This window comes from Oncorhynchus kisutch, linkage group LG29 (assembly GCF_002021735.2).
Source record: "Oncorhynchus kisutch isolate 150728-3 linkage group LG29, Okis_V2, whole genome shotgun sequence".
NCBI classification, from domain to species: Eukaryota; Metazoa; Chordata; class Actinopteri; order Salmoniformes; family Salmonidae; genus Oncorhynchus; species Oncorhynchus kisutch.
In genome coordinates, this window is record NC_034202.2 from 12,291,857 (window position 1) to 12,317,823 (window position 25,967).

Here is a 25,967-nt window from a genome sequence, read left to right on the forward strand (position 1 = left end):
AAAACAAAGGAAAACACATTTGATTTCAGTGGCAGAGCCATTTAATTCAATTGGTCAGATTCCTGAACATTTCCAGTTCAACATCTTGAATAGAAATGTTCTTAAAATGTTCTTACTACGGCTGTCTCACCGAGCTATTTTAAAATGAACGCTCTGGATAAGAGCGTCTGCTAAATGACTCAAATGTAAAAGCAATCTTGTAAGGAGGCACGGAGAAAAAAAGACAGAGAGAAAGGGAGAGTTGAGAGAGATGTGGGGGGGGGATCGGACAGAGGGGAGGGAGTTGGATTGGAATATAAAAACGTAAAAAAGAGAAGTCTGGCTCTCAGCATTTCCTTGAATATCGCCAGAAAGTTTCCCGAAATAGGCTTCTGTCACGATTTCTGATGCTAGGGATTTAGAAATAGATCTATTTACCGTGAGAGAGAAGCTATAAAACATCAAAAAGAGAGAGAGAGAGAGAAAGAGAAAGAGGTGGAAATAAAAAGAGAGCCAGAAAGAGCGACGAGAGAGTCTCTATCTAACCCCTACCTGCGGTGTGTGAATAGAGGAATTATTATGAACAATAATGTTGTTGTCTGCCTGTGAGGCTTCCCAAGGAGGCGGAGCCTGCTCTGTACATACCGCTGTAAAGTGGCAGCTATGTTGGAGAGGTTCGTGGTTAGGTTGTTGACATTGACATGTTGTGGTTTGAGAGCGGGTGCTTATATTATGTTTAAGTACCGTACCGTGTGTGACTGTGGCATTTCTGTGAGTGTATGGGTTTGCTAGTAGTACCGCTTACGAGGATACTGCATGGCATCATTTACAACGCCAATGTGATACAGTATCTAGCTATAGAGTCATTGCATAGTTATAGAGTATATGGTGCTTACCGCTCTCTCCCCTTTCTCTCCAACACTCCCTGTTCCCTTACTTGACTTAGAGTCTGATGGGCTGCCAGAGCCTACGGCTTAGAGGTGGGCGAGCAGGAAAACAAGGGAAAACACATTTGACGTTTTTCTTTGCTAGTAGTACTATGGGTTTGCTAGTTGTACTGTTTACGATGACATTGCAGGACATCGTTTACAGCGCCAGTGTGATGCAGTATCTGGCTATATAGTTATAGAGTACTGTAGTCGTGGCCGTGTTATATTTATTCAACCTTTATGCAATTATCATTCGCTCTGCAGGAAGAGTAATTCACCAGAATTCATTTGTATATTTTGCGTGTGCACGTGCGTGTGTCTGTTTTATGCATGTTTGTGTATGTGTGTGTATTTATGTGTCTGTATGCGTTTGAGTGCACTTGTGTGTCTGTGTGCGTGAGAGAGAAAGAGACCCTCTTAGAGGGCGTTGGCAGACCGTGTCCCCTGATCTTAAACGCTGTCGTTTCCCATTGTCTGTGCCAAGATAAACCTGGGATAATAAGGCCCATCCCCTGGCAGCCAGGCAGGTAGACAGGAAACAACATTATGTGAAATGAATGGCTGTGGCCACAGAGGAGCGAGAGAGAGAGAGCCAATACAGACAGGACAGATGTGATCCAGCCTGTAAGCTCTCTGTCTTCTCTACGGGACTGGGACAGAGACAGGTAGTGAGGTAAGGGAGGAAGGAGGGAGGGAGGGACGTTGAGAGAGGGGGAGATAACAGTGAGGAAAGAGAGAAAGGGTTGGGGGGGGGCAGAAAGAAGGAGAGGACAGAAGAGGGAGGAAAAGATGTGGGCAGAGGAAGAGAGAGAGACTGAGGGAGAGAGGGGTGGATGGATGGATGGGGCAATCTCTGGGTATCCATTGCCTCTGGCACAGGACTATGTTGGCAGACACAAATTGAATTTGTCTGTGTCTGATGGTGATTTAGGGATTTTCTCATTTGGAAGTTATACTTTGAAAGTTCAGTCAGAACTAATGGGGAACCGTTTACTCTCTCAACAACTGTCTATTTTGGCAATAAGTAACATGTTGATACTCCAGAAAAAGGGCAATATAGACTAAGAGAATGAATACAGAGACATAGAAAAGGGGAGCGAGACCAGGATACAGAGGTCAAGAGAGACCGAGGTGGAGAAAGAGAGGGCTAGCCACTATAGGTAAGAATGGGACGGGTTTTTGGTCCAGGACCTGGAAAGAATGAGGAGTTCTCTTCTCTCTCCACTGATGTCAGCCTTTGAACGGTGGCCATATTGCGTGACATCATCCAGAGGTTTCTATGGTGCTGCTGATAGGTTGTCCCAGGATGGGGGTGGCTGGACAGGGGGAGGAGTACTAAGGGGGAGGTAGAGCAGGAGAGGAGAGGAAAGGAAAAGACAAGGGGTCGGTAAAGATAGAGGGAGGGTTGAGGGAAAGACAGGGGAGGGCGGAGGAGAGGTAGGCTGCAGGTATGGCGGCACAAAGGAGTCAACAGAGGCAGCAGGAAGGTAGAAACAAGGGTTAGGGTTGGGGTGAGACAGTAGGGGGATGGAGGTATAAACAGGGACAGACAGGGGTGAGGTGTAGGGCTCCTGTGAGGGAGACAGGTGAAGTGAATGGGGTAGGGCCAGGGACAGACAGGGGTGAGGTGTAGGGCTCCTGTGGCAGCAGTGCTGTGAGCCAGGAAAAAGCAGTAAACCACAGGAACCCATGATGCTCGTTAAGAGGATTCATTTCAGATTATTACAGCGCTATAAGGAGTTTCCCATGTCCTGTTTCCTCTTTTTCACATTCTTCACTTTCTTTTTGCCCGTCCTGCATTTCATAGCCTCTCGTCAGGTAGATAGAAATAGAGATATGGGGATCAATGTAATTGCAGTTCCAGGTACTCCCTCTACAGAGACTGACAACTGACAGGTGAGTTAGCAGAATTCCTATCAAGAAGATTTGTCAGTGATAGATGGTCCGGCTACGGTTCTCGTCCCGAAGGTCAACAAGCGAGAGGGGGAAAAAAAACATGAAATTAACTATACAACATACATATGTTATTCCACTTGGTGTGCATGCAACTCACCCCATCACTTTTCCAGTGGGGTCAGTTATGATTTCCTCACACATGCCCAGACTTTGAACTCCTTTTTCTATGTCCTGTAGTGTGGGGATCGGTGATGTTACCTGTTCTCCGTCGGGACTCCACGAGGCTCCCGTTTGATTGTTTCTCTATTGTTAGCCCATATTGCAGAGCCACTGTAACAGCGGACTCTCAGTCGTGAAGCTGAAGTCATAACTCTAACTGTAGCTGACATGTTGGCTAACTTTGTTTTACATTCAGGAACTTGTAAAAAAAAAAAAGACCTGTTAAAGTATATTTTCTTCTTGTACTTTGAAACAGTTAGCCACCTAAACGGATGATAAATGGCATCGCTCACCAAGGTCCTTAGAACTAGTCTGTAGAGAAGGACCAAAGACCACAGTGATGGTGGCTGAGATGGTAAAGAAGCAGACTTTAAGAGCCTCCGTAGACCAAGCTTATATACCCAGACATTACTTCCAATTATCTTTCTCAAAAACGTTTCTACACAATAATCAGTAAAGGCCTTCAAAATATATATACCCCACTGCAGTTCTCCCACTAGGGGTTGCGACCCCAACTTTGAATACCACTATTAGGTCCTCGTGTGCTTTCTTTCTCAGGTACATAGTGTTTCATGTCTCTGTTGACCATTGAATAGTGTCATGTATTTCTATGTCTTTTCGCAGTTTCTGAAGCAGTATAAAAGTGGAGTCCCCAAACGAATAGCTTCAGTGGCTCATACTTCATTCATAGACTTTCTATTCTCGGACAGTAGCCTGACGTCTCAGGTACGGTTTGACACGCATTGAAAAGGGGTCAAATGAGGCTGAATTATTCAATATTCAAGAACCTTACTGTTTTGTTAGCTTACTTCATTCACGCTTGGCCTTCTCCTATGATGCCTTTTTGGCATATACTATGCTTAATTAACCCTGTGAGAACACACTAGCTGCTAGCTCTTAATGAGTTATTACATGATCTTATATTGAGTTTAACACAGTTCAGTCGTCTAGCCCCAGACAGACAAGTTTCTCCCCTGGATCACCGGGAGAATTTCCTTAATTCATGGCAGATGTCTGGGTTTCAACTCAACCCCCCTCACCCCCTCCCTCAACCCCCTCTCTCAACCCCCTTAATGATCGGAGCAGGCCCACAAGTAGAAGTGTGCCCTCAGCACTTCTTTTGCGGCTTTCAGCAAATGGCCAAGCCAAACATTCCCAATGTGCACCTCTGCACCACCTTCCCCCTGTGCTCCTAGCCAAAGTCATAGTCAGAGAGGCGGACTGGAAAAAATCCATCCATAATCCTGTGCAGTGGAGGTGACTCTCTCGCAAGAAAAGGGGAGGGGAGGAGGAGAAAGGGGAGAGAAAGAGGGGCGGAAGGGAGTGGATGGTACCCAAAGAGGAGAGGGGGAGGAGAGAGAGGACCCAAAGCGTATCCAGAAGCACGACAGGAGCAGAATGGGGTGAGGCAGTTAGGGAGGGGTTGTGGGGAGGGTGAGAGGGGGTCTGGTGGATAAGTGATGTGATAGACCCATCTGTGGCTTTCGGCAGCTTCACAGAGCTCTGAGAACCAGCCACTGTCTGGAGGGGATACTGTGTATGTGTATAAATGTGACTCACCACCTGGATTCAGTCTTTTGTAGCAACATTTGATACCCATTTAGCATCGTTCACACCCTCTTAAGCTTTAGACCCACCCATCTCATTTCGCTCTCGGAACGTTCAGAGCGCACGCTTGACGCTCCGGCCAATGATTTGTTTACCTCTGGATAACATGAACACAGCCTAACCAGCTCTGCTGGCAACAATTTCATTACACTTTTTTTGCCGACGTTTACTGACACCGGCCATATTCAACGGGCGTTGTACATTTTAGCTTAAGACATGTAGCTTGCTAGGTAAACAATTAACCTAGCTAGGTAAACAACGTGTAAGATCACACACGTCAAGTAACATTAGCTAACGAGCCAGCCAGCTAACGTTAGCTAGTTAAACAACAATAAACATAGTGCCAAATCATGTCATTACCACCCTGCATGAAGCTGCTGGGAGCAAACCAACCAGCTAGCTAGCTAACATTAGGTTCTAACTAGCAAAGCAAACGGTTCTGGGATACGAATATTAACATCATAAACTTAACATTAGCTAGGGAGCCAGCCAGCTAACGTTAGCTAGCTAACAGTACACTTTAGCTTGAATTGAAACCACATTCTGTCAAAATTAGAAACGTATAATATTTGAAAATGTAGCTAGCTAATGCTAGACTATCTTACCCGTCCGTGTACATCATCATGCATGATGGATGTGTCTCCCTGTCACGGATGCCATGGCACTGTTGCCCTTAGTTTGAAGATGTAATCCAGAGACAGGTGTTTTGTCCATCTCTTTAGGTATTACTCTAATTCCATTGATTTCAAAACTCAATCGCCAGGAAGTGGAGAGCAACACTTATGCAGCTTCACTACACGATTAATTTGAAAAAATATGTATCAAACAGGATTTCCCACACAGTCTGACCAGCTCAAATAGACAGAAGCCTTCTACAGTTGAAGTTGGACGTTTACATACACTTAGGTTGGAATCATTAAACTCGTTTTTCAACCACTCCACAATTTTTTTGTTAACAAACTATTTTGGCAAGTTGGTTAGGACATCTAGTTTGTGCATGACACAAGTAATTTTTCCAACAATTGTTTATAGAGAGATTATTTCACTTATAACTCACTGTATCACAATTCCAATGGGTCAGAAGTTTACGTACACTAGGTTGACTGTGCCTTTAAACAGCTTGGAAATTTTCAGAAAATTATGTCATGGCTTTAGAAATATCAGCTAATTGACATCATTTGAGTCAATTGGAGGTGTACCTGTGGATGTATTTCAAGGACTACCTTCAAACTCAGTGCCTCTTTGCTTGATATCATAGGAAAATCAAAAGAAATCAGCCAAGACCTCAGAAAAAATATTGTAGACCTTCACAACTCTGGTTCATCCTTGGGAGCAATTTCCAAACGCCTGAAGGTACCACATTCATCTGTATAAGCAATAGTACGCAAGTATAAACACCATGGGACCACTCAGCCGTCATAACGCTCAGGAATGAGACGCGTTCTATCTCCTAGAGATGAACGTACTTTGGTGCGAAAAGTGCAAATCAATCCCAGAACAAGAGCGAAGGACCTTGTGAAGATGCTGGAGAAAACTGGTACAAAAGTATCTGTATCCACATTAAAACGAGTCCTATATCGACATAACCTGAAAGGCCTCTCAGCAAGGAAGAAGCCACTGTTCCAAAACCGCCATAAAAAGCCAGACTACAGTTTGCAACTGCACGTGGGGACAAAGATCGTACTTTTTGGAGAAATGTCCTCTGGTCTGATGAAACAAAAATAGAACTGTTTGGCCATAATGACCATTGTTAGGTTTGGAGGAAAAAGGGGGGACTTGCAAGCCGAAGAACACCATCCCAACCGTGAAGCACAGGGGTGGCAGCATCACGTTGTGCGGGTGCTTTGCTGCAGGAGGGATTGGTGCACTTCACAAAATAGATGGCATCATGAGGTGGCAAAATTATGTGGAAATATTGAAGCAACATCTCAAGACATCAGTTAGGAAGTTAAAGCTTGGGTCTTCCAAATGGACTATGACCCCAAGCATACTTCCAAAGTTGTGGCAAAATGGCTTAAGGACAACAAATTCACAAAGCCCAAATTCACAAAGCCCTGACCACAATCCCATAGAAAATTTGTGGGAAGAACTGAAAAAGTGTGTGCGAGCAAGGATCCTACAAACCTGACTCAGTTACACCTCTGTCAGGAGGAATGGGCCAAAATTCACCCAACTTATTGTGGGAAGCTTGTGGGAGGCTACACGAAATGTTTGACCCAAGTTAAACAATTTAAAGACGATGCTACCAAATACTAATTGAGTGTATGTAAACTTCTGACTCATTGGGAATGTGATGAAAGAAATAAAGCCTGAAATAAATAATTATCTCTACTATTATTCTGACATTTCACATTCTTAAAATAAAGTGGTTGATCCTAACTGACCTAAGACTGGGAGGTTTTATTTGGATTAAATGTCAGGAATGATGGAAAACTGAGATTAAATGTATTTGGCTAAGGTGTATGTAAACATCCGACTTCAACTGTATATGGCAGACCAATCCAAACTCCTCTCTCGGCATGTCCAGCCGACTCATTATCTCAGCCAATCATGGCTAGTGGGAAGGCTGTTGGCTTTTGTCACGTTCGTCATAGTTAGGAGACCAAGGCACAGCGTGATATGAATACATCTTCTTTAATTAACGAAGAACAGTAAACAAACTAACCAAATAACAAAAAAATGACCGTGACGCTAATACAACGAGTGCTGACATGCAACTACACATAGACAATTACCCACCAAACCAAAATGGAAAATGTACAACCTAAATAGGATCCCCAATCAGAGACAACGATAAACAGCTGCCCTTTTCTTTTTTTTTCGTGGCTTAACCACCAATGCTCGTAATTTAGCAATTGTATTTGTATTTACATATGGCATACAAGTTAGTTGTTAAGGCACATGAAAGATTACATGTTCCAGTTGGCTTTTCTGCCTAATTATACATTTTGATTAAAAAAATTACGTTAATATGGATCTCCTGTGAAGTCATGACTGGTCACAAATGTTTGTGTATCTTAAGTGTGTGTGTGTGTCTTAAGTGTGTGTGTGTGTGTGTGTGTGTGTGTGTGTGTGTGTGTGTGTGTGTGTGTGTGTGTGTGTGTGTGTGTGGTGGGGGGGGGGGGGGGGGGGGGTCTGAAGGTGCATTTGACGGTGTATGTGGGGAAATGCAACTCTAACGATTTGTATATTACTGTGACAGTGTCTCTGTGTCTCTGTGTGTGTGTGTGTGTGTGTGTGTGTGTGTGTGTTTGTTGGTGTTATCGCTTCTGTGCCCATTTGTCTCCACATTGGTGTACTGTACAGTATGTGTGTTTGTGTGTCCCTTCGTCTGTGCGTTTCTCCCTCTGTGTGTGTTGATTTATAGCCCTTGCAGTGCAGTGAGCTGACCTGAGCAGTGTGTTGCTTGGTTAGTGTGGTCAGGTTGAAGAATGCCTAGGCAGGTGTTGGGCTCTGGGTTGGTGTTGGTGGAGGTCTGGGTATGTCGGGCAGCAGCTCTGGGTTTCCTATGTAAATAATGATTTGGATCATGCTGTGAAGAGCTTTGATGTGGGATGGGCAACCAGGTAGGCAGAGGTGGACCAAGACCTCCCATAGTCCTACCCTGCTCTCTTGGCCCTGCTGCCCACAATCTGACACACGAGGAGAAAAACACTTTAGAAAAAGTTTACGTTTAACCTGGACCTCCGCAAGATTTTTGTCTTGGTTAACCGAGATGAAACTGCTCTAAGGAGTGACTCCAATCCACACTTTGGTTTTGGTAAGTCAAACACTTATGTTAGCATTTTTGGACTAAGAACTTTGTTTTACTCTGCATAGAGTGTCTGAAGTTACACTTCAACACTGCTGTGATGTTACCGTCACACTGACTGTTTTGGAATACAATACCGATGGAAGGCCCATCTTTTTGTGAGAAATTACACTGGTCACTCAAAACATTCATAAAATATGTATTATTTATAAATAGCCCACACTTAATGATTTATAAGGACCTATATTAAACAGCTTATGAATGATCTTATAAATCATTGTTAAATACTTTAAAAAGTTGTTGGTAAATGTGTGAATAATTAGGTTATTAGCATTTACAAATGTGGGAGTAATGATCAATAAATTCTGAATAAACTATTTACTAACCCATTGTAAATGCTTTATTACGTTGAAATAATATACAGTTCTACCCTCTCCTGCCCCCACCTGTGCACAACTGGAACAGCACTGGTTAATGGCTGGAAGGTGGATGCTGTACAGGGCATGGCTTGATCTACTGATATAGTCTTGTATTTTGAGATACTACAGATACAGGCCCATATACACACATCCTCTTGTCTTTCATTTGGATCCCTTCTTTAGAACTTGGACTTTTGCTCTCCTCCCATCCCTCCTCTCACATACACAGGCCTGCAGCCGTACCTTGAACACGCTGGATGTGTTTGTCCTGCTACTCCATGACTTACGGACACAGGCAGCAGTTTTTCCATTGAGGGCTGGCTGGGAGTATAGATCGTATTTCACCGTATCCTACAGAGATGCTGACAGGGTGGCTGCAGGGCAGTGTGTGTGTGTGTGTGTGTGTGTGTGTGTGTGTGTGTGTGTGTGTGTGTAGTACTGTTATTGTCTGGATGTGCTCTGTTAAACACCAGTCTGATGGGATATGTGATGCTTAGTTCAGCAGAAAGAAACGGTTCCCCCAGATCCCGCCATTCCCTCAGAAATAGGACCTGTAATTGGGGCGCCTCTGAATGTTCCGCCAGGGCTCTCCTCTACCGATCCTATAATCTTTGGTATTTTTATTTATTTTCTTGGGCTAAGCCAAACCACTGCTTGTCCAAGCCATCTCTTGCCTGAGGATACAGTAGTGGCCTCTCATAGTACGCGATATAAGGAAAAATATGAGTGTACACCTGGGGAGTGTAGTAATGACATCCACCAGAAGTCTTTGTACTGCCAGTTTAAGCAACACTTGGCTGGGCCTTTCTGTTATAAAGAGACCATAGTTTGCGTCCCAAATGGAAACCTATTCTCGATGTAGTGCACTACTTTTTGACATGTGCTCATAGTGCTCTGGTCAAAAGCAGTGCACCACAGATGTAGGATTTTAATTGAATCACTCTTTTGTTGCTGAGAAGTTTCCACTTGAAAATGTCTGACTTGTTTTGCCCTACACACTGAAAAATGAGAGTTCCTCAAGGGTTCTTTGGGAATGGTGATGGTTCTTTATTGCACCATAATGACTCAAAGAACCCTTTCAGCTCTTCAATGTTTCTTTACTGTATGGAATTTGAACAATATAATATGGATGACCAAATTATATATTTTAAACCTGTATGGTTCTTCAGAAAGGTCTACAAAGAACCTTTCAGATTGAAAAGGGTTCTTTATGGAACCGTTCTCCACAAAGTTTCTATAAAGAACCATAAAAAAAACGGTTGTAATCCTTTTTATGGTTCTATATAGAACCTTTTTTAAATGGTTCTTTATAGAACCGTAGGAAATGTTTCTTTATAGCACCGTACAGGTTCCATTTAGGTTCCGCTATGGTTACAAGCCAAAGAACCTCTATCTTAGAACCATCATTTTGTTGTGCGTAACGAAAATTGTATCAACCCCTACAAAAATGTCCATTCATTATTTCCTTGTTGCTGCAGGATTATTTTCCTGCTTATAGCAAACTGTCTCAAATTAAGATCCAGCATCAATACATAGAGAATAGGGTGCCATTTGGGACACGTCCCAACCCGGGGCCCATACAAGGGAAATCAAAACCAGCTTAGTAGTGACAAGAAGTGACAAACGTTTTACTGTGTAGTTTGTCTTTATCAAGGGGAACATGGTATTTTAAAATGACTTGAGTAAAATGGTCTTTGGTTTCCTTCTGGTGAGGTCGGAGAATTGATCTTTAACTGCATTGGACTGAATTGTAACTTTGTGAATACAGGACACGCCACAACCAACGGAACATTTTGTGCTTTAAAAGACAAGCATAAAGCACAAGCTAGAAGAAATCTTTCCGCTGACAGTAAATCTCAATGGATGTGTCGCGCTTCCTTTTTTACGTTCTCTCCCACTGTCTATGGGGTTTAAACAAAGCTCACTTCTTGGGCTTGTGTCTTGCCTGGTGGTTACTGGCCTATGGCGGTAGACCTCTGTTGATTACCTTAGAGTTGAACCTTCAGCACCAGCTGGAACTGGGAGCACAGTATGGTTCACCACGGTTCAATACAGTGATGGTGACAAATGCCAGCGCTTTCTCTCTCCTCCCTCAAGGGCATTGGCTGTCCATAGCACTGAACAATCGAACACACGCATCAGCTTTTCCCAACGAAATATTGTAAAACGCCACAGCTTCCCTCGTTACCTGTATGGAGACGTGGGTGTATTGTATTGTGTGTGTATTGTGTGTGTTTGTGTTTTTCTATGTGGTGGTGTTCTTATTGCCCCGGCTGTGTTCTCAGCGTCTGAAAATGTATGACTAAGCGTTCCGTCTGGGTGAACTAAGGATCGCGCCACGTGTGGTCTGGCACCGCCCGGCCCTGGTACCCTGGGGGAGAGAAACGGGAGAAGGAAGCAGGAGATGGGGAAGCATCTAGTCACATCCCCCTGGCGCCCCCTGAATGGTCTCAATTCAATTTGCATTTTCGCTGAGCTAATGGGCAGCCATTTTAAACTTTCACTCTAGAGCAGCTGTGAATCAAAGATACTCTATACTCTACACTTGCTAAGTAGAACCATACAGGGTTCTTCGGTTTGTCCCCTTTTTGGTGCTAGGTAGAACCTTTTGCAAAGAGTTCTACCTAGAACCCTCTATGTAGGGTTCTTTATATAACCCCTTGTATTTGATTCTACCTAGAACACTCTATGAAGGGTTCTACTGAGAACCCTTTTATCTTTGGAGTATAGTGTAGCATATTTGTGTAGCATAAAATGTATCAACCAATAAATGTGCATGCAAAAACACAAATATTAAAACAAACAGTTCTGAAACTCACCCAGCAATAGAGCATTCTGATAAATACGATGTATGGCCCATCAAAGAACCCCTTCTTCAAAAAACAGTTCTCAGGATGGTCAAGGTTCTAGGTAGAACCCTTTGCCTTACAACGAACCCCTGTTTTCCAAAAATGGTTCTTCAGGTCAAAAAGATTATTGGTAGAACCCTTGGTAGAACCGTATACAAAGAACCCTTTTGGAACCCTTTTTTTCTGATAGTGTAGAGACACACAGACAGACCGATTGACAACTTAAGCACTGACACAGGATGAGTTTGGTCAACATCCCAGTTCAGGTTTGTCTGAGAAACAAACCTGACTTGGTCCAAAACTTTTCCATCACCAACACTTAACAGCTTACAGATGGCTGTTTTTGCTTCAAATCGGTATCTTCCGGATTCCGATATTGACAACAACAACAAAAAAAGATATGGGTTCAAATGACGCATCTATTAACATCCGGACAGCTCAAATGGCTTGGAGATCCTGAGAGCCTTGAGCGTGATGCTGGAGTAGCCATGGTGTGTAAATGTCTTGGAGAAGCTGAGAGCCTTGAGCGTGATGCTGGAGTAGCCATGGTGTGTAAATGGCTTGGAGATCCTGAGAGCCTTGAGCGTGATGCTGGAGTAGCCATGGTGTGTAAATGGCTTGGAGATCCTGAGAGCCTTGAGCGTGATGCTGGAGTAGCCATGGTGTGTAAATGGCTTGGAGATCCTGAGAGCCTTGAGCGTGATGCTGGAGTAGCCATGGTGTGTAAATGGCTTGGAGATCCTGAGAGCCTTGAGCGTGATTGATGCTGGAGTAGCCATGGTGTGTAAATGGCTTGGAGATCCTGAGAGCCTTGAGCGTGATGCTGGAGTAGCCATGGTGTGTAAATGGCTTTAGCAGAGCACTTCATCTGGAAGACAAAGAGTCCTAGTTGGCTTCCCTTTCATCCATCAGGAAGACAGACACCAGCCAGAAGACATCAGGAAACAATATTGGACTGTGTGGTGTTGTGCATGTAGAGAATCACTACGCACATGCAAAGTAATGCTAGAGACCTTCAGATGAATGCTTTTCTGCAAACTGTTGTTAGTTGCACCACAAGTGACAAATACTCTCTGTAAGTAATAAAGATTCTTCATGCATGGAGAATCAGACGTGGAAAAACAAAAGTGTTTTTCAGTCATTTCAAACAGCTGGCAGATGGAGTTAATGAAAGACTGAAAGGTTGGCGTGCCTATGCATACATATTTGGATGTGTACATACTGTGGGTTGATTAAAAACATGATTTGATGGCATTTGTGAGGAAATGTTACTACGTGTGGTTTAGAGCAGTGTTAAACATGTTAAATAATGGTTTGTGTGTTCTTAAAAAAAAAAATCTTTGTTGATTTCTTGATATGTGTTGTTAGTGCTGGCTTGGGAAGTGTACTGTGTAGTTGAGGTACAAGTCTTGTCAAGGATTTAACATATAGTATAACACTCAAACCCAACTCCCTATGCAGCCTGGTGATCCTGCTGAACCGCTCGCTCTCTCTTTCTCACCCTTCCTCTCTCTCTGTAAACCACCATGTTCATTAGATATATGTGCCAGAGCAGTTCAGCCCATGTTGTCTCCATACACTGTCATAAAAAGGGTACGTTAGGGTACGGTATTGTTCCCGGGGCTACAAAAAGATCAATACACATAGTGTACCGTCAGAAGTACACATATAATCTCACATTGTACTGTTCGGTACCTTTTAGGGTACATGATGCAATTGTAAGACACACTGTACAAATCACAAAATTGGCTGTCACTCCCAAACAGAAGACAACTGCATTGGTACCAATTTATCTTTTCAATCGATCAACTTAAATGTCCCTGTATATATTAAGGAACACCTAACTTTACAACATTCACACTACTCCTTTCGCAGTTGAGCCTCTGCATCCCCCAAATTTGACCAACGTCAAAACAATTTATCTTTCGTCTCTCTGTTTTCATAATTCGCAGCTAGCTGTATCTATCTGACAGGAGAAATCATCAGAGCGAGGGAAACGGCGCCCCTCTGTCTCAGTATGTGTAGCCCATGTATCTGATGCTGTCTGGACAAAAAGAGTATGACATGTTGCCGCCGTAGCACTTGATTGATTGATGCCAGTAAGCATTTGGTCGCCGTTGATAAAAAATATATTTTAAAAAAGATAATTAAAAAGAAACTGTGGGTGTTCCTGGCACAGAAAAACACCCCCCAATGGAGGCCTGTTTGGATTTGGCATCACACCAATCAAATCCAATTTAAAACAAAATGTCATTGTCCAAAAAATATGATGTTTTTGGTCTACTTGTGACCTGTTGTGTCCTGCAGTAGCTAAATTTGCCCTTTCCTAAGCCGTGAACAAAGATGGGGATTTGGACGGCCAAGCGGTGACTTTAAAGCATCTCAGTGGCCAATACATAGCATCAGCTATCCAGCATTTACAGTATATACATCATCCTTGACCTCGTTCTTGCAGTCTATGTTCAGCCTGCAGGATGCTCTGCAAGACATATTTTCATTGAGTTCACGGTTGACCGCTGTCTTTTTAGGGGTTTGTTTATTTATTTATTTAAAAATAATAATAATTTAACAGCCACTTTTCACTTCCTTTTTCCTGTGTGTTTCCAGGGAGACATCCAGCAGCTGATGATTGTAGCCGATCACCGTGCTGCGTATGATTACTGCGAGCACTACAGCCCCGACTGTGAGGTCCCTGTCCCAGAGCAGCCCCAGGCACAGGACCCCAACACAGATGAATACGTGAGTCACTTCATCAACTCTCCACCATCCTGTTTCCTATCCATGTTTACAGTATGATTAGAGTCTGTTTTATATACTCTATCCTTCCTTTCAGGTGAGTCTCTCTCTTCTCATGTCTCAGGGTCATTATCTTCAGGTGGAAGCCTACTTGCTGTGTCGGCTTGAGAAGTTTAACAAGAAAATGATACACTTTTTAATAAAGTGCCATTTTTTTTTGACAGACAGAGGTTAAGGGCAACTATCGATCAGGGTGGGTCCTTCAAATCAAATCAAATAGTATTGGCCACATACACATCGTTAGCAGATGTTAATGTGAGTGTAGCGAAGTGCTTGTGCTTCTAGTTCCGACCATGCAGTAATATCTAACAAGTAATCTAACAATTTCACAACAACTACCTTATACACACAAGTGTACAGGAATGAATAAGAATATGTACATATAAATATGTGGATGAGCGATGGCCGAACGGCATAGGCAAGATGCAGTAGATGCTATAGGGTACAGTATATACATATGAGATGAGTAATGTAGCGTATGTAAACATTATAAAAAGTGGTATTGTCTAAAGTGACTTGATATATTTATTACATCCAATTTTTAATCATTAAAGTAGCTAGAGTTTCGAGTCAGTATGTTGGCAGCAGCCACTCAATGTTAGTGATGACTGTTTAACAGTCTGATGGCCTTGAGATAGAAGCTGTTTTTCAGTCTTCCGGTCCCAGCTTTGATGCACCTGTACTGACCTCGCCTTCTGGATGATAGCGGGGTGAACAGGCAGTGGCTCGGGAAGTTGTTGTCCTTGATGATCTTTTTGGCCTTCCTGTGACATCGAATGGTGTAGGTATCCTGGAGGGCAGGTAGTTTGCCCGGTGATGCGTTGTGTAAACCTCACTACTCTCTGGAGAGCCTTGCGGTTGTGGGCGGAGCAGTTACCGTACCAGGCGGTGATACAACTCGGCAGGATGCTCTCGATTGTGCATCTGTAAAAGTTTGTGAGGGTTTATGGTGACAAGGCAAATTTCTTCAGCCGCCTAAGGTTGAAGAAATTCTTCACCACGATGTCTGTGTGGGTGAACCATTTCAGTTTGTCCGTGATGTGTACGCCGAGGAACTTTCCACCTTCCCCACCACTGTCCCATGTGGATAGGAGCGGTGCTCCCTCTACTGTTTCCTGAATTCCACGATCATCTCCTTTGCTTTGTTGATGTTGAGTGAGAGGTTATTTTCCTGACACTACACTCTGAGGGCCCTCACCTCCTCCCTGTAGGCCGTTGCGTTGTTGTGATTGCGTGATCTGTGGACCTATTGGGGCGGTAAGCAAATTGGAGTGGGACTAGGGTATCAGGTAGGGTGGAGGTGATATGATCCTTGACTAGTCTCTCAAAGCACTTCATGATGACGGAAGTGAGTGCTACGGGGCGATAGTCGTTTAGCTCTGTTACCTTCGCTTTCATTGGGAACAGGAACAATGGTGGCCCTCCTGAAGAATGTGGCAACAGCAGACTGGGATAGGGATTGATTGAATATGTCCGTAAACACACCAGCCAGCTGGTCTGCACGTGCTCTGAGGACGCGGCTAGTGATGCCGTCTGGGCCGGCAGCCTTGCGAGGGTTAACACGTTTAAATATTTTACTCACGTTGGCTGCGGTGACGGAGAGTCCGCAGGTTTTGGTAGCGGGCTGTGTCGGTGGCACTGTGTCCTCAAAGCGAGCAATGAAGTTGTTTAGTTTGTCTGGGAGCAAGACATCGGGGTCCGCGACGAGGCTGGTTTTCTTTTTGTAGTCCGTGATTGACTGTAGACCCTGCCACATACCTCTCGTGTCTGAGCCGTTGAATTGCGACTCTACTTTGTCTCTTTACTGACCGCTTGTTTGATTGCCTTTCAGAGGGAATAGCTACACTGTTTGTATTCGGTCATGTTTCCGGTCGCCTTGCCCTTTAGGGCCTTAGGACGAGTTCCTGATTTAGCAATAATATAAAAGCTAACCAATGAAGCTCTAAACCAGCTCCAGGTTCTGTGCATTCTATCAAACACCTTCATATACCCTGAGGCGTGGTATTCCCTGATTTACCCTAATCCCTTTATCCATAAGCAACTCTTTGGTTAGGGATCAGGTATTGTCGGTTGGACAAACTGCTGGAAAGAAAAAAAGAGCTGCATGGCTGAGGGGGAAAACGCTGAAGTTTGCCAGAGAGAAAGTGCTGACTGCTGGGGAAACCAACAGGGTTGAATATGCTATGCAGTGATATTGTAGATAAAATATGCAGGAATGGCAGAGTACTTGCCTAGGCCTGTATCTCTATGCGCTATGCTGAATGGAGATTGTCCTTCTTCAGTATCTGCCCCCATTCTATTAAACATCTCTGCTTTCGTACCTTGGTGTGGTGAGGCTTGATCCTTTGGAGGAGAAGGACATTCATTCAAGAAGCTAACCAACCACGCCCATGGACTCATTCCAGTTGAAATGGTGATCTCACCTTTCTAATGGATGGGGAGTAGTCAGGGAGAGAACCAGAACCATAGTGTGCCCAATCACAGCTCTTGTACCTGGTCGCTTAGGGTCCCCGGCCACTAGGGAAATCGGTCGGGGTCTCAACTTACTGTTGAGGGTTAGAATAGTAGAATACAGAAGGTGCAAGTTTGAAATTTGGTTGGTTTTGTCAGAAACTGACACTCACTCACCTAGCCATTTCAGCTAACCATTTTTTGATTGGTAAATTAGTCTAGCCAGTTATCTAAACTGGCAAAATGGGTAGAATTTTATGAAATTTGCTTTAATAGTGCAGACATTTCTCTCTGCCCCATGGCAAAATTTGTCAAATTGCATGACAGTTGTTATAAAATTGCAAAAGAAATTCTCCGGCCTATGGCAAAATGTGTAGAATTGCAGGGAATTAACTTTAAAATGTTCTATTTTCTCTCTTCTGTCAAGAGGGGGGCCCCGACCAAATCATATTACAATAATAAGGCTAATATGGAGAAGAGCTCACAGATCAAATAAACTGAGAGGCACTGATGCAACTAGGTCCACCACTCCTCTCAGTACATCATCAGGATGAGCTCTATGACAGAGAGCTTATGGCATGCAATCATTCGGTACATTGCACCGCCATATGCAAGTAAAGTAAGCTTGCATAAAATGGAAGTGAACCCCACACCTGCCTACCCGCCCTTCTTAAACACCGTCACTCCTGATCTCCTTTATACCACCTCATCCCATTGTACCCTCTTAGAACCTTCCAACCCGCTCACCCCCCAACCCGCAGCGGTATCTAGGTACAGGGTGGGGCAATTCGGGGGAGTTGTGTTTTGGGAAAGTAGAGAAATGCAGAGGTTAAAAAACACCCCGAAGTACACAGCAACATGCCCTCGACCTGTTAAGATCTGGGACGGCTTCATTTAGACACCAGTGGAAAAGTGATCTATTATCCATCAGTGACATGCATGAACACAGAAGAGTAGGGCCGCTGAGGCCTAGGAGGGAGAGAGAGAGTTCAGATATGGGTCAGATTGACATTCCTGGAAAGGTTTCCGAAAAAAAAGGGTCGCCATAACGCACACCCTCTCATGTATTATTGCTAGCTGTGGTGTTGTGCTAGCCGTAGTGTTGTGCTAGCCGTGGTGTTGTGCTCAATAGCACCACTGCTGGAACACACTTTTGACCATTCCGATTGCTTGGCCGGAACTAACCGTTTCATAATCCCCTGTATTGTATAGAACACAGAGGAGGACAGCTATTACTATGAGTATCCCTACTATGAGGACACGGATGGGAAGCCTTCTGAGACTGAGACAGACGAAGCAGCTGGACCTGTCACGGAAGACGTAAAGGTACTGTCCTCTGTCCCCCGTCTCTCTCCAGTTGAGTATGGTGGGTTGTGGGACTCCCACCCTCCCCCCATCCTCATCCCTTCTCTTATTACGTAGTGATTGTTGTTGAGGATTGCTGTTGATGCTAGCGGAGTATGCCTTCTTGGCCAGATATCCCTTTGAAAAGCATTCCTTTATCTCAATGGTTTAAAACTGAGGTTAATGAAAATGAATGACGTTAAACAAAGCCGTTGTTAATGCCAGTTGTATAAGCTACAGTGGTTCCTCCTAACATTGTGTCGTTCTTCTCTCCAGGTGTCCGTGCCAGAGAGCGGCCGTGTCGTCACCTCCGTCAAAGAGGTAGTGTCATCTGTAAGGGAGACAGCCAGTCAGGGAGCCGAGGGCAAAGTGTTGACCAGTACCGCCAATGCTGAAGCTGCCGCTGCTGCTGGAGCTGGGGAGGATACCAGCCGTTACGACAACTATGATACGGAAGGTTACGGCAACTACGAGACGTACTACGACGAGTCCACGGCCCTGCCCGACGTCGCTCGCAGGGTCACCATCAGCAGTAGCAGCATGGGGACGGGCCCAGGGGTGGAGCTGGACTTGGGGTCAAAGGTTGACCTGGGCACGGGGGCGGAGATTGAGAAGGTCACCATGACACACAACAGGACCTCAGTGAGTTATCGTCACACAAAAAAATGCTGGATTAAAAACAACCAAATTTGTGTAAATACTGGATACAGGTTGGGTTATTTTGACACAGACAGTTGGGTCACTCAGTTGGGCTGTTGGGTTATTGATGCTGGGTTGGGTCAGAGCTGGGTCAGATCAGAAGACTGGAGGAGTGGCTTAGTAGGCGCGTGGCATTCGGATAGTTATTTTTTGCTACCCGTGAGTGTAAATGTCATTCCGGTTCATCTGTTCTGTTGTAATGTTATCTGTCTGTTGAGCTCTGACACTTTTGTAGCGTTTGTGAGGCTTTCCCAAGACTATAAGTTTCTCAAGTGCCTAGGCATGTCCCAATGTTGGGAGAGGCTTAATTTATTACTTGGGTTTATATTCACTTTCATGCTTGGTTGATCAGTGTTATAGGCCCACAGGGTTTCCAAAAATCGGTCCTGGAGCCCGCATTGGGTGCACGTTTTGTTTTTTACCCTGAGCACTATTGATGATTCAAATAATCAAAGCCAGATAATGAGTAGGTTATTTGAATCATCTGTGTAGTGCTAGAGTAACAACCAAAGTGTGCACCGAAGGTGAGCCCCAGGACTGAGTTTGGGAAACCCTGGTAAAGTCTACGGTATGCTGAGTCTTTTTTTTAATGTAATCCATAGGCATTTTTCAGGGGGCGTGGCCTATTGGGGCGTGGAATTACATTTACTCTCAGTTGGCCAAAAATATATCTTAAAGCTCCGCCCTCACTAAGCCACGCCTCTAGTGTTCTACGAAAACAACCGAACTGGCTGTGTCAAAATAACCCAACGTGACGTGTCCACTATTTACCCAGCGCTGGGCTGTTTTTAACCCAGCATGTTTACCCACATAGAACTACACGTTTGGAAAGCAGCTATAGCAGGAGGATAAGATGATTACCATTATCTGTCATTGTGTGACAGTGTACTATTCTCATTGCATCGCACTTCTGTATCCTTTCCTCGCTGGTCTCTCAGGGAGCAACAGCCTACGATGGGAACTATGGCGAGGGCTATGACCTGTCCTATGGAGAGGGAGAGGAGGATGAGTACGGAGTCGGCGGAGGTGGCCACGGCAGCAGAACCAGCAGCAGCAGTACTGTCGAAATCGGTGCCGGTGGGGGATCCGTATCAGTCGGGGGCAGTTCTGTTTCTGTTGGGGGCGGTTCCGTCTCTGTGGGTGGATCTGCCAGCGCCGGAGGCGGGGTGGCGAGTGCCGGAGGCGGGGCGGCTGGCGCCGGAGGCAGTGCGGCAAGAGCCGGAGGCGGGGCGGCGAGAGCCGGAGGCGGGGCGGCGGGCGCCGGAGGTGGTGCCGCGGGCGCCGGAGGCGGTGCGGCGGGAGCTGGAGCCGGGGGTTCCGTTGCTAGGGGAGCAGGTGGTCAGGGTGTGAATATTGAGGGAGATTACACTGATCTGGAGGGTGTTGGGTTTAAGGAGGAGTCCATCCCTGAGTACGGGGAAGAAGATTATGGCTATGGAGACCTGGACTACGGTGGACAGGGGGAAAAGGTGCTGCCGGCAGAGACAGATGAATACTATGGACAGGTAATTATGACTGATGGTGATGACAGCAGTAGTGATGATGATGATGATGATGATGATGATGATGATGATGATGATGATGATGATGAAGGGCATGATGACGGTGTCATCTGCAGGTTGATGGGTCTCGAGGAGAGAAAGGACAGAAGGGAGAGCCTGCTATCATTGAGCCTGTGAGTATAATTTCTCCTGTGTTTGTGTGTCAGTGTGAGAGAGTGTGTTAAACACATGTGTGTCTGCGTGAGTGTGTATTTCACATCCAAACCATGAAATATCACACACCACTGATTGTGAGTCATATAACACAAACATACAGGTCTCTGCCCTTTGCATTCTCACATTGTATCCTGCAGCAAGGCCCTCCTCTGGCCCGGAGGGTAAACATTTGGAGTACGGCTACATCTAGAGATTGTGAATGATCATCGGGTGTGTAAACACACTGTGGGCTAGCATAAACACTGACCAGGGAAAGACCCGCTGGGAACGGAGCGGTAGAGGGAGAGAGAGAGAGAGAGAGAGAGAGAGAGATAAACAGCCAGTCCCTAGTTTGGGATTTGAACCCATGACAGTGTTAACTCGAGGAGCTAAAGCCACGGCTATACCTCAAGGATTTTGATTCCTCTACATCGGTCTCTGGTATGCCAATGTCATCACTGGCAGCCAATTCATATCTTGTGATCCAAAGCATCCACATCAACACATAGATATTCACCTCAATCTAAACTGAGTCACAGAATCAAGGGAGTTTTTGAATCCCATGGCTTCAGCCCTATAATCATCCACAGCTGCTTAATTTAAACAAATGTCACTGGGCTTAACTATGTGTTTGTGGGAGTGTTTGTATGTGTGTGACTGAGTGCGCGTGTGTGTGTCCGTGTCCTACCTCACTGAATGAGCCAGTGAGTCGGATTTTAAATCAACAATGAGCGGAGCCCCCTCCTTCCAGTCCAATCCCCGTGTGTCTACAATGACGACATAACCCCCCACCCCCAGCCCACTTCCAGCCCCACCCTGGCTACTCACACACATAAACACAACACACACACGCTTGCACGCGCACACACATACACACACACCTCTATCTGTTTACTCCTGGGTCAAACATCCCTGGCCATACATCTACGCCAAGTATTTGACAGATAGACGCACTATAGGAAAACGGTGACGTGAGCCCATACACACGCACACACACACACACACACACCTATCCATAGACACACATCAAACAAAAGGAACATGACTATCGGAATGTTAAGAGGTAGAGCAGTAAATGTATTTTTTTTTTAACTTGGAAAATAGATGTGGCTTGAATGAGATTTTGCAGGGCTGCAGGCAAACAAAAAAATGCTGAAATCACATAATTCCAACCAAGGCTTTAGTTGTGTCTACGTTATGTTTTTTCCCATAAAATGGTCACCACAACAAAACAAGGATGAGTCTTCACTGTCATGCCCTTTAGCTTTAGCTCATCTGTGAGTGTTTTACGAGCGCACCCTGTCGAGACGGAGACAGAGAGCTGCTGTTTTTAAGTGAGTCGTGGGCAAGGGTCATGTTCAGAGAGACAAGGAGTGCTTACTATGAGACCCCCCCCCCCCCCCCCCCCCACTCCCTTACTGACCAGGCCATATTTATTTTTGCATGCTGGGAGCTGGAGGAGCAATTGCCCACCTTGGCTCTGCTATTAGCTGAACAGAGACAGATCTCCGGGACAGATCTCCGGGACACAGAGTTCCTGTGTTCTTATTACCCATAGTCCCCTGATCCATGGGCATGTTGAACATGTTCCATCAGCCTCCTCACTTTGTCCTGATCATTATTTACCCTCTGCTGGTTCCTCCCAGATTGATGTGAAGTGCTAAGTGAAATGACAGGAAGGAATTTATATTAAATTACCCAACACTCCTGGATGGAGAGTAGATATGCAGAATGTGTCTGGACATGTATACATCTGCACACATACTGAAGCAATGCATGCATATGAATGAATGAATGAATACACACACAGGGTTGTACACACACTGTCACACGCACACACACACACACACACGCGCGCGCACGCTTACACACACGGTGATAGTGCTGCATGCTCTACAGGCTGCAGCCATCCATCTCTCTGATGTGTTTGTGTGTTTCAGGGAATGCTGGTGGAGGGTCCACCCGGGTCTGAAGGACCAACAGTAAGTACATCTCTCTATTCTCTCTTTCTGTCTATCTTTCTGTCTCTCTCTCTCTCTCTCTCTCTCGCTCCCTCTTCGTCGGCCTCTCTTTCCGTCTCTCTCTTCCTCTATCTATCTCTCTCTCCCTCCATCAGTCTATTTCTTCAACTCTGTGGGTGTACTTATCTCTCTCTCTCCATCTCTCTCTCGCTCTCTCTCACTCTCTCTCATTCTTTCTCTCTCTCCATTTGTGTCTGTCTATTTCTCCCCCTCTGTGTGTGTATGTGTGTTTGTACATGTCTCTCTCTCAATTCAATTCAAGGTGCTTTATTGGCATGGGAAACACGTGTTAACATTGCCAAAGCAAGTGAAGTAGATAAAATACAAAAGTGAAATAAACAATAAAAATGAACATTAAACATTACACTCACAGAAGTTCCAAAAGAATAAATACATCTCTCTCTCTCTCTCTCTCTCTCTCTCTCTCTCTCGCTCACACACTATGAGCAGGTGTTCATAATGTTTTGTACACTATATAAATATATATATATATATTTCTCCATGACATAGACTGACCAGGGGAATCCAGGTGAATGCTATGATCTCGTATTGATGTCACTTGTTAAAATGAACTTCAATCAGTGTAGATGGAGGGGAGGAGACTGGTTAAAGAAGGGTGCACCTCAATATTAGGAAGGTGTTCTTAATGTTCTGTACACTCAGAGATATAGGGAGGGAGATAAACACTATCTCCCTTTCTTTCTTTCTCTCTCTCTCTCTCTCTCTCACACTCTCATCCTTGGCAGTCTATGACTAGTGATTTCCGTTGGAATCTCAGATGCATCTCAGTCTCTGTCACCCACGTATGTCCTGTGTAGTCTGCCTCTGGGTGAGAAGCAGTCGCTATCCCCCAACTGTTCGCGTTGGAACGCCACCACTAGCGTAACAATTGGAGAGAGTGAAACTGTAAGCCCTTTCAGTGTGATTTTGGCAGGGCTTCTTCCCAGTCTAGAGCCTTAGTAATTGGAGTGGTAAAAGCATGACTCACCACTCCTCAAGAGAGACCATTAGTTAACCCCGATGTCCCGGGACCAGTTATTATTCGTTTACCGACGCCTTTATGACACACTTGCTCTTGCAGTCTATTTGATCCCAAGCTGCTGGGTGCTATAGAAGACAGACACTCCACCAAGCAGCAGAGAAATGATAGAGTAAGAGTTTGTAGAGCGAGAGAAACGGGGCACCAGTTGAGATGTATCTTCTAATAGACTGCCTACCTCATACTTCCTCATACATTCCTCTCTCTTCTCCCTTTCCATTTTTCCATATTTTGTTAAGTTACAGCCTTGTTCTAAAATTGATTAAATTACACATTTCATTCGTCAATCTACACACAATACCGCATAATGACAAAGTGAAAAACAGAAATATCTTACTTAAATAAGTATTCAGACCCTTTGCTATGAGACTCGAAATTGAGCTCAGGTGCATCCTGTTTCCATTGATCATCCCAGAGATGTTTCTACAACTTGATTGGAGTCCATCTGTGATAAATTCAATTGGTTGGACATGGTTTAGAAAGGCACACACCTGTCTATATAAGGTCCCACAGTTGACAGTGCATGTCAGAGCAAAAACCAAGCCATGAGGTCGAAGGAATTGTCCATAGATTGTGTCAAGGCACAGATCTAAGGAAGGGTACCAAAAAATGTCTACAGCATTGAAGGTTCCCAAGAACACAGTGTCCTCCATCATTCTTAAACGGAAGAATTTTAGAATCACCAAGACTTCCTAGAGCTGGCCACTTGGCCAAATTGAGCAATCGGGGGAGAAGGGCCCTAGTCAGGCTCCACAGAGGAGCTCCAGAGTTCCTCTGTGGAGATGGGAGAAGGACAACCATTTCTGCATTAATCATGCCTTTATGGTAGAGTGGCCAGACAGAATCCACTCCTCAGTAAAAGGCACATGACAGCCCGCTTGGAGTTTGCCAAATGGCACCTAAATGACTCTCAGACCATGAGAAACAAGATTCTCTGGTCTGATGAAACCAAGATTGAACTATTTGGCCTGAATGCCAAGTGTCACGTCTGGAGGAAACCTTTTCATACTCTCTGCCTTGTCTGTCTCTTTGTCCACTTATGCTGGACTGTCCTCATCTGTGTTGTTAGAGATGGACAGGGGATTCAGGTTTTAATGCCACGTGCAGAAGTACAGTGAAATGCCTTTCTTGGAAGCTCCAAACCCAACAATGGAGTAATCAATATCCATGTAGCACTAAAAGTAACATGGTAGAACAAAAACACACAATAAATACAAATAAGAAGTAAGAAGAACACAAGAAAGTAAGAAGCTATATATAGGATCAGTTTCAATACCATATTTACCTATGTGCAGGGATACTGGATACCATCCCTACGGTGAAGCATGGTGGTGGTAGCAACTTGCTGTGGGGATGTTTTTCAGCAGCAGGGACTGTGAAACTAATCAGGATTGAGGGAAAGATGAACGAAGCAAAGTACAGAGAGATCCTTGGTGAAAGCCTGCTCCAGAGCGCTCAGGACCTCAGACTGGGGTGAAGGTTCAACATCCAACAGGACAAAAACCCTAAGCACACAGCCGAGACAATGCAGGAGTGGCTTCAGGAAGTCTCTGAATGTCCTTGAGTGACCCAGCTAGAGCCCGGACTAGAATCTGATCAAACATCTCTGGAGAGACCTGAAAATAGCTGTGCAGCAACACTCTCCAACCAACCTGACAGAGCTTGAGAGGATCTGCAGAGAAGAATGGGAGAAACTCCCCAAATACAGGTGTGTCAACCTAGCATCATACCCAAGAAGACTCGATACTGTAATCGCAGCAAAGTACTGACTAAAGGGTCTGAATATGTATCTAAATGTGATATTTCCGTTTTTTTTTTAATTATACATTTGCAAAAAAAACATCTAAAAACCAGTTTTTGCTTTGTCGTTATGGGGTATTGTGTGTAGATTGACTAGGGGGGGAAAAAAACTATTTAATCAATTTTAGAATAAGGCTGTAACGTAACAAAATGCAGGGGGGGGGAATCAAGGGGTCTAAATACTTTTCCGAATGCACTGTATGTTACTGCGTGAGTAGCATTTTGTTGTGTGTACGTATGAGTGTGATTGCGTGTGTGTGCCGTTCTCTTTGTCTGATGATGTGTATTGTTGTGAAACAGGGTCTCCCTGGACCCCCAGGTTCCTCCGGTTCCCCGGGCAGCCCCGGAGACGCAGGAGAGAGGGTGAGTAACAAGGACACCTCACCAGTAAAACACAACGACATATAAATAAATACACGGAAATGTGTACATTTTGACCTTGTTGGAGTAAATCCCCCCACCCCTTCTCT

At 44.8% G+C, this 25,967-nt stretch overlaps 1 protein-coding gene across 2 annotated transcripts in view; it reads left to right on the plus strand.

Moving 5' to 3' along the window:
* The window catches only part of LOC109873567 (collagen alpha-1(XI) chain), a 127,866-nt gene that overhangs the window by 54,515 nt on the left and 47,384 nt on the right, over positions 1-25,967 (plus strand). For both annotated transcript variants that reach the window (XM_031809600.1, XM_031809601.1), the window contains exons 5-11: positions 14,258-14,389; positions 18,110-18,223; positions 18,518-18,883; positions 19,879-20,445; positions 20,559-20,615; positions 22,578-22,619; positions 25,798-25,860. In XM_031809600.1, the coding sequence (XP_031665460.1) occupies positions 14,258-14,389; positions 18,110-18,223; positions 18,518-18,883; positions 19,879-20,445; positions 20,559-20,615; positions 22,578-22,619; positions 25,798-25,860 (1,341 nt within the window). The remainder of the gene's footprint in view (positions 1-14,257; positions 14,390-18,109; positions 18,224-18,517; positions 18,884-19,878; positions 20,446-20,558; positions 20,616-22,577; positions 22,620-25,797; positions 25,861-25,967) is intronic.